The following is a 9,169-nucleotide window of genomic DNA, read 5'->3' on the forward strand; positions in this document are numbered from 1 at the left end:
TTTCAATTGCACAGTATTGCACAATAGCAAGAAATCTTCAATTGCACAGTATTGCGCAATAGCAAGAAATCTTCAATTGCACAGTATTGCGCAATAGCAAGAAATATCCAATAGCACAATATTGCGCAATTGCAAGAAATTGTCAATTGTGCAGTATTGCGCAATAGCAAGAAATATTCAATTGCACAGTATTTTGCAAAAGAAGATACTTCGTATAAATTGCTTATTTCTTGACCAATTTCAATGGGGTTTTATTCTTGAATTCTTGGGGTTCTTTAATATGCTGAATCTAACCGTGTATTAAGTTTTTGGATTTTGGGCCCCGTTTTTAAATTGGTCCACATTGAGGTCCAAAGGGTCCAAAATTAAACTTTGTTTGATTTCATCAAAAATTGAATTATTGGGGTTCTTTGATATGCCGAATCTAACCGTGAATTTAGATTCTTAATTTTTGGTTCCGTTTTCAAATTGGTCTACATTAAGGTCCAAAGGGTCCAAAATTAAACTAAGTTTGATTTTAACAAAAATTGAATTCTTAGGGTTCTTTGATATGCTGAATCTAAACATGTATTTAGATTTTTGATTATGGACCCAATTTTCAAGTTGGTCGAAATTGGGGTCCAAAATTAAACTTTGTTTGATTTCAACAAAAATTGAATATATGGGGTTCTTTGATATGCTGAATCTAACCATGTATTTAGATTTTTGATTTTTGGGCCCCGTTATCAACTTTGTTCACATTGAGGTCAAAAGGGTCCAAAATTAAACTTTGTTTGATTTCATCAAAAATTGAATTCTTGGGGTTCTTTGATATGCTGAATCTAACCATGTATTTAGATTTTGGATATTGGACCATAATAGGTGAATGTCCAATTTAAAATTTTTAAGTTCTTAGACCACATTCATTCTGTGTCAGAAACCTATGCTGTGTCAAATATTTAATCACAATCCAAATTCAGAGCTGTATCAAGCTTGAATGATGTGTCCATACTTGCCCCAACTGTTCAGGGTTCGACCTCTGCGGTCGTATCAAGCTGCGCCCTGCGGAGCATTTTATTGGTTATTATCTTGAATATCATTATAGATAGAGATAAACTGTAAACAGCACTAATGTTCAGCAAAGTAAGATCTACAAATAAGCTGTGATGACCAAAATTGTCAGTCAACCCCTTTAGGAGTTATTGCCCTTAATAGTCAATTTTTAACAGTTTTTCGTAAATTTTTGTTATCTTTCACAAAAATCTTCTTCTCTGAAACTACTGAGACAAATTTAACCATACTTGGCCATAATCATTATTAGGGTATCTAGTTTAAAAAATTTGTCTGATGATAAACCATCATGGCCGACTTGGTTAAAAATAGAACATAGGGGTAAAATGCAGTTTTTGGTTTATATCTCTGAAACTAAAGCATTTAGAGCAAATCTGACAGGTGGCAAAAATGTTCATCACATTTAGATTTATCTGCCCTGAAATTTTCAGACGAATCCGACAACCCGTTGTTGGGTTGCTGCCCCTGAGTTAGTAATTTTACAAAAATTTTGCAGTTTTTTGTTATTATCTTAGATATCATTATAATATCTAATATTTAATACTATTAATTATGATTTTAACCTTATTTTACATGATTTCCAAAGCATCAGTAAATACAGGTGAGCGACACAGGCTCTTGAGAGCCTCTAGTTCCAATACTACTGTCAGTGGATTTATTATTATTCTTGGGATACCAATTTTTCGTTAATTTTATGGGTATGGGTAAACCATGAATGGTAAGGTAAAAAATAATCATTCAGATATCCTATACTTTCACAGCTAGTGTAAAGAGGTAAAACTGTCACTGGTTGTTTGTTAAACTGTTTCATATAGTATATATTTTATTTGTAGGATGTTGTTAGAAATTGGTATGCTCGTAATCCACTGATAGTTGAAACAGAAGACAACTTGGTGGCTCTAGCTCAGGAATGTTCCCATGCATTTATAGATGGTGGGTAAATTGATTGAAAGTGTAATTGTTTAGTTTAGTGATTATTATTGTAGAAAGTCAACACTTAGGTTTAGTCTGTGGTTAAAGTTTTAAAGACAGCAATAACTTGTAAACTCCTAATGGAATTTTATGAATCTTGGACAAAAGCTTTTTCATGATCAAAACACAGTATCAAGAGCAAAATTGTGAAACTATTGCTTTTCATTTTACCTTATTTTACTGATAAATAGACTTTAATATTTTGTTTTTTTGTAAACAATTATATACAGTCTAATGTTTTAAGACATCAATAATTTTGCCAATCCATGATGTAATATTACAGAGCTTGGATAGATGTTTCTTCACAATTAAAAGATAGTATCTTAAATAAAAAGATAATTACACATTTAAACATACATGGTAAGAAAATATAATTTAAAAATATTAAACTAAACAAACAATGAGAGTCACTTTCTTTCAGGCTTCATAATTGTATATTTTATTGTTGACACACAGGTAGAATATGTATCACCAATTATATGTGGAAGATACTTTCATATTACCTATGACATAAAATAAATTTTATTCTATCCAGGTGATTTGAAAAAAGTAGGGTCCTGTCTGGATCGTTATTGGCGGATGAAGAAAATAATGGCACCAGGTTGTGAAACACAGATAATTTCCACATTAATGGAAGCTGTTAGACCATTTGCCTTGGGTATATGTATGGCAGGGGCAGGTGGAGGTGGATTTATGTACGTCTTAGCACAGGATCCTCTGAAGAGAGATGTCATCAAACAACTCATACCAACAGTAAAGGTAAGTCAACTATATAGGATACAGTCAGATTGAGGAGCTTCAATAGTTTATAGCAAAAACTTAACTATGAAAACATATAAAGATGAATTAAGATCAATGAATTCCTCATTGGTCTCATAGTATATTGCTTGTCTCAAACAACAGAGGTCATGGGTTTTTTCCCAGGCTGGTTTAATCCAAAGACTTAAACATTGTTATTTGATGCATCTCCACCAAGCACATAGCATTTAGGAGTAAAGGGAAAACACTGGTTGGCTCTGAGTTAGAATTATTATCAGAGTAAGATGCTTTCCCATGGATTTTAACCTTTTGAGCTACTACATAAAAAAATATCACTCAAATATGTTTTGAAAGGTTTGTATCTTTATTTAGGAATTTTTACCTCACAGCCAATTGTTCTTTAAATAATGATGAAATTAAACTCACCATAGATACAAGGATTAAAATTTTGTATGGCAGACAAGGATCAGTGACGCTCGAAACAAAAAAGTTAAAAAGGCCAATTAAAGTACAATGTTGAAGAGCATTGAGGACCAAAATTCTAAGGCAATCTACACGCAAACTAAATAACACTAATTTTTTAAATACATATTTAGATATATACAAATAATCAATTACTGTGCATAGACAATAGCATCAGTGGCTTACATTTTATTTTTTTCTCTGAAATTTTCTAAATTTTTCAGATCTAATTTAACATTACATTTTCAGATTTCTGGACAAGAAATGGTTTGTAAATTCAAACATTATGTTGCTAGAATTGCTAGAAAAAAATATTGATTGCTTCTTGGTTAAATGCATCCCTCCTGTGCATTCAAAGATTCAACATAACTTTTAAAATTCTTTTGTTATCTTTATAAGAACTCAAACAAATCTAGTTCAAGTTCAATCTTGTTTAAAGGTCATAATTGCATGTTATCTAAAACTTAACTCTGAAGCTACTCTCTCCATCATTATCAATATTTTAAATGACATCTTCATGTAAAAAAAATCTACAAAGGGTATTGCGGTATATAAGTATAGTTTATCAGGTTTTCAGCACATTGATATGGTGAAATATTAGCCGTGAGCCACAATGTGAACCTTTTTGGCGAGTGAGTGCAGTGAATGAGCTAAAAAGCTTCACATTTTGTCGAGCAGCTGATATTTTAATATATCTATATGCATTAAACTCGATACTCTGTGTATCGTGCTTTTTCTGGTCTTATCTCACAACCTTAGACAGTTTTACTGACGAAAGTACCTAAGCTTGATAATGTCTCCTCACACATTGTGACGTCACTGATAACTTCTCCTCATACATTGTGACGTCGTTGATATGTTCTGCTCATGTCTCAAAGCTGTGATACAAAGACAAAATGAGGTATTATTTGACAAGTAAATTTCCAAAAATATTAAGATAAGTCAATTCAAAAATTGCTTTTTGGCATACAGTGTTAGTTAGAATCAATTTAAAACAACAGCCTTATCCAAAATGATGATTATTGCACATCAGCATTTTTGCATCTTAAGATATTTTGGGCGAAATATCTTTTTTGTTATCCATTGCTCACATCGTAAGTTGCTTTGGTTTAATCTATTATATGTATATAAATTAGAAATAAAGTAAGGAAAGTTAAGTTCTAATTTCAATACCACTTTAAAGGCCTGATGCATTTGTTTCCACAATCTTATGCAGCTTCTTTCACATCCATTCATTTATTAAAACTTGAGTTCAATTGCTTAGAGATAAAACAATAGAAAAAAGTGCTGTATACCTGTACATAACTATTCTTTAATGTCAAGTTAAAGTTATTTTATAATGTTGCAGATTTTATGTAATTTGGCATTCAACTTCACTATGTTAAAAGTTCAGCTGAAAATAATGTGTTAAGCTCTTTATTTTGTGAAATATTATTACTATTAAATGAATATTTTTTTTATATATGAAGCTGTACATTTGTATTAAATGCACCATAAGTCAGTGAAATCATTAAAATGGATATTTATCAGACACAACATATAGTTTTTACAAAATTATTTCTGGCTTTTAAGGAAGAGTGAGACTTAAAGGATACAGTTTAAAATGGTTTTAAATAAATTTAATGTGCACTTCATTTTTATACGACCGCAAAAAAATTTTGCGGTCGTATATTGGTATGACGTTGGCGTCGTCGTCGTCGTCGTCGTCGTCGTCTGGCGTCGTCCGAAGACACATTGGTTTTCGCACTCTAACTTTAGTTTAAGTGAATGGATCTCTATCATATTTTACCATAAGGTTCAATACCACAAAAGGAAGGTTGGGATTGATTTTGGGGGTTATGGTACCAACAGTTAAGGAATTAGGGGCCAAAAAGGGGCCAAAAATAAGCATTTTTGTAACTTCCAGACATAACTTGTGTGTTAGTGTATGGATCTCTCTGACATTGTACCACAAGGTTCCATATCACACAGGGAATGCTGGGATTGATTTTGGGGGTTATTGCCTCAAAATATTGGGAATTAGGGGCCAAAAAAGGGGCAAAAAACAAGCATTTTTCTAGTTTCATGACAATAACTTGTGTGTAAGTGTATGGATCTTTCTGAAATTGTACTACAAGGTTCCATATCACAAAGGGAAAGCTGGAATTGAGTTTGGGGGTAATTGCCCAAAACGTTTAGGAATTTGGGGCCAAAAAGGGGCCAAAAATAAGCATTTTTTTCTAGTTTCCAGACAATAACCTGTGTTCAAGTGTATGGATCTCTCTGAAATTGTACCACAAGGTTCCATATCACACAGGGAATGCTGGGATTGATTTTGGGGGTAATTGCCTCAAAATATTAGGAATAAGGGGCCAAAAAAGGGGCAAAAAACAAGCATTTTTCTAGTTTCATGATAATAACTTGTGTGTAAGTGTATGGATCTTTCTGAAATTGTACTGCAAGGTTCCATATCACAAAGGGAAAGCTGGAATTGAGTTTGGGGGGAAATTGCCCAAAACGTTTAGGAATAAGGGGCCAAAAAGGGGCCAAAAATAAGCATTTTTCTAGTTTCCAGAAAATAACTTGTGTTCAAGTGTATGGATCTCTCTGAAATTGTACTGCAAGGTACCATACCACAAAGGGAAGGCTGGGATTGAGTTTGGGGGTGATGAATCATAAGGGGGTTCAAAAAATTTGGGGGGGGGGGGATTTTTTTTTTTTTCTTTTAAAATTTTCCATTTTAAGTTGGTTATTTCTGTTTTATATTTAAAAACAAATAATAATGATATGGTAGGAGATACACACCAAACAGGATGTGTAAATTATTATATAATAAGTATTGTGCAATAGCAAGAAATTTTCAATTGCACAGTATTGCACAATAGCAAGAAATCTTCAATTGCACAGTATTGCGCAATAGCAAGAAATCTTCAATTGCACAGTATTGTGCAATAGCAAGAAATATCCAATAGCACAATATTGCGCAATAGCAAGAAATTGTCAATTGTACAGTATTGCGCAATAGCAAGAAATAGTCAATTGCACAGTATTGTGCAAAAGAAGATACTTCGTATAAATTGCTTATTTCTTGACCAATTTCAATGGGGTTTTATTCTTGAATTCTTGGGGTTCTTTATATGCTGATTCTAACCGTGTATTAAGTTTTTGGATTTTGGGCCCCGTTTTTAAATTGGTCCACATTGAGGTCCAAAATTGAATTCTTAGGGTTCTTTGATATGCTGAATCTAAACATGTATTTAGATTTTGGATATTGGACCATAATAGGTGAATGTCCAATTTAAAATTTTTAAGTTCTTAGACCACATTCATTCTGTGTCAGAAACCTATGCTGTGTCAAATATTTAATCACAATCCAAATTCAGAGCTGTATCAAGCTTGAATGTTGTGTCCATACTTGCCCCAACTGTTCAGGGTTCGACCTCTGCGGTCGTATCAAGCTGCGAAATTTTGAATCAGTCATATTTATAATTTTCATTTTGGGTCAAACATGTAAAAAATTATGTGATATATAGCCATTTACTGTTCCTTGACGATTAGGAGTTTTCTTCGTTGTATGGGATACACCTTCTAGTAGGGTGTCAGGTTAAATAACCAAACTCTCAGGGGTTTGAAACAGAGGGAAAGGGATTTGTGATAGACAGACTGACATGCTGACTACTTTAAATCAATTGGCTAGACCCTAATGAAAATATAGAAGCAAATGAATAAACACAGATATTGATGAATGGATCTGTTTTATTTTATACTAATTTTTCTTCCTTTTATTTTTTGTCACACCACATCACAGACACCAGTCTTTTTACAGCTTCTTTAGACTTTTGTCTTTGTCCTTATCAGTTTTTTAGTTAAATCATAAAGTTTTTTTGTTGGGATACTGATCACAAATGTTTTTGAAGGTCCAATGTAATTTGAAGTAATTGACAAATTCCTTGTCATATCATTCACTCAAATACATGAAGATAAGATATAATGAATTTTATTGAAATAAATAAATCAGATGAACACATTTTTTGGTCATCTTTCATTACAGGGAATCATCTGCCAAAATCCTTATCTCTCATTACAGTGAATCTTCTGCCAAAATCCTCATCTCTCATTACAGGGAATCTTCTGCCAAAATCCTCCTCTCTCATTACAGGGAATCTTCTGCCAAAATCCTCATCTCTCATTACAGGGAATCTTCTGTTAAAAACCTTTGCCTTTGCTTTTGCTATTTATTATTGAACTGGTGATTTGGACTTGGTAAATTACACTCTTACATTTGATTTTTAATCTTTAAGTTGGGGAGAATTTTTGGAGTGTCCTTGACATCATATCACTGTTGAAATATGCATTCAGACTCATATCTGCAAGAGAGAACATTTTGTCTTCCCTCGCAAAGCAGGGACATAGAATACAAGGCATCTTTGTGTCAGTTTGTCTGTTTGTCTGTCAGGTTTTAAAAGCACTCTCGGAATATGAATTAATATATATCAAAGATTTAAATCCATAATAATTATTCATTGTTATCAAAATAAGAGGTGATCAAATGTTTTTTACAGGACTTAGGCTCCTTGGAAATGTAAATTATATGGATAGTTGCATTGTTAGTGCTCTTATGCCTACATTTTTTGTCCTATTTTTATTTAGAAATTAACACAGTTAAGGTTTACCTGGAATTTCTTGTGAAAATAATGCCAAACAACTTTTTCATGAGATTTAAGACTCTAGGAAATGTAAATTATATGGAAAATTGCATTTTAAATGCTCTCACCCTAGATTTCTAGTCTGATTTTTATAAAACTCATATCAAGGTTTGTATCAGCAATGTCTCAGACAAGTTCAAAATCAGTGCTTATTGATTTTGTTTTTTTAGTTATGTCCCTTTAAAAATGGAAATTTTATTGAAAATTCCTTTGTAAACATTATTATGCCAAATTTCTTGTGGGAGTTTATGAAAATGATATTAAAGGGTTAATAAATTTGTCTGAAAAGTTTGATAATCAGTGCCCTCAACATTTTGTATCAGAGTTATATCTCTTGGAAATATAAATTATGTGGAAAAATGCATTGTAAGCAGTCTCATGGTAGTCCAAAATTAAAGCCCTTCGTCTGGGTCAAGATACTACTCAATTGATTTTTAAACTTGTTCTCCTCCTGGATAGGCATGAATGATCAATCTATATTAACCAATGTAATTACAAGGCACTTTACCATATATTTTTATCCGGAGTATATAACCATTATAAGCTATGTTAACTTCCAAAAGATGTTTCTAATATTGCTTTGGAAAGCTTTCTTGAATTGCTATATATGTGATGAAGTTTAAATATTTGATAATTGTTTTTCTTTCAGGGAGCTGAAGCAGAAGTTTATGAAGCTTGTGTGGACATGGAAGGTTTAAAGATCACAATAGAAGAATAGGCAAAGAAATAGACTTATACAAGGATTTATATGGGCTTCAATTGTCTTAAAGTGCAATTATTTTTACTGGATTTTTTTTTAATAATAAAGTGAGGGGTATATTTTTTTTCATTTTAGATTATTGTCTCCATGTCTCAGGTAGAGACATAGTGATGTAAAGACTTATACAAATATTTATGTGGGCTTCAGTTGTCTTAAAGTGCAATTACTAACACTGGATTTTTTATTAATAATAAAGTGAAGGGAAATATTTTCACATTTTTAATTAGTGTCTCCTTGTTTCATGTAGATACATAATGATGTAAAAATAGATTGATTTTTGTTTGCTTAACTTCAAATAGCAAATATTTCATCATGTAAATCTATTTTCACTCAAATATTTATGTACATGTATCTGTATGAATTATAATGAACCTTTGTGAAGTTCCTTATCACTCAGCTCTGCATATTCTTTTATCAATATGAACAAATTATCTTGCTAGTAGTATGTCCCCATATAACTAAACAAAATAGGATTAATTGT

General features: G+C 32.1%; 1 protein-coding gene across 3 annotated transcripts in view; it reads left to right on the forward strand.

The window, feature by feature from the left end:
• The window catches only part of LOC127701270 (L-fucose kinase-like), a 54,208-nt gene extending 45,310 nt beyond the window's left edge, over positions 1-8,898 (forward strand). For 2 of the 3 annotated variants that reach the window (XM_052205104.1, XM_052205105.1), the window contains exons 26-29: positions 1,884-1,983; positions 2,558-2,781; positions 3,493-3,510; positions 8,578-8,898. In XM_052205104.1, the coding sequence (XP_052061064.1) occupies positions 1,884-1,983; positions 2,558-2,781; positions 3,493-3,510; positions 8,578-8,646 (411 nt within the window). In that variant the 3' untranslated portion in view covers positions 8,647-8,898. The remainder of the gene's footprint in view (positions 1-1,883; positions 1,984-2,557; positions 2,782-3,492; positions 3,511-8,577) is intronic. The other variant, XM_052205106.1, reaches the window with a different exon arrangement.
• The last annotated feature ends 271 nt before the right edge of the window (positions 8,899-9,169 follow it).

The sequence above is a fragment of the Mytilus californianus genome, unplaced genomic scaffold (assembly GCF_021869535.1).
Source record: "Mytilus californianus isolate M0D057914Y unplaced genomic scaffold, xbMytCali1.0.p SCAF_5, whole genome shotgun sequence".
Taxonomy (NCBI): domain Eukaryota; kingdom Metazoa; phylum Mollusca; class Bivalvia; order Mytilida; family Mytilidae; genus Mytilus; species Mytilus californianus.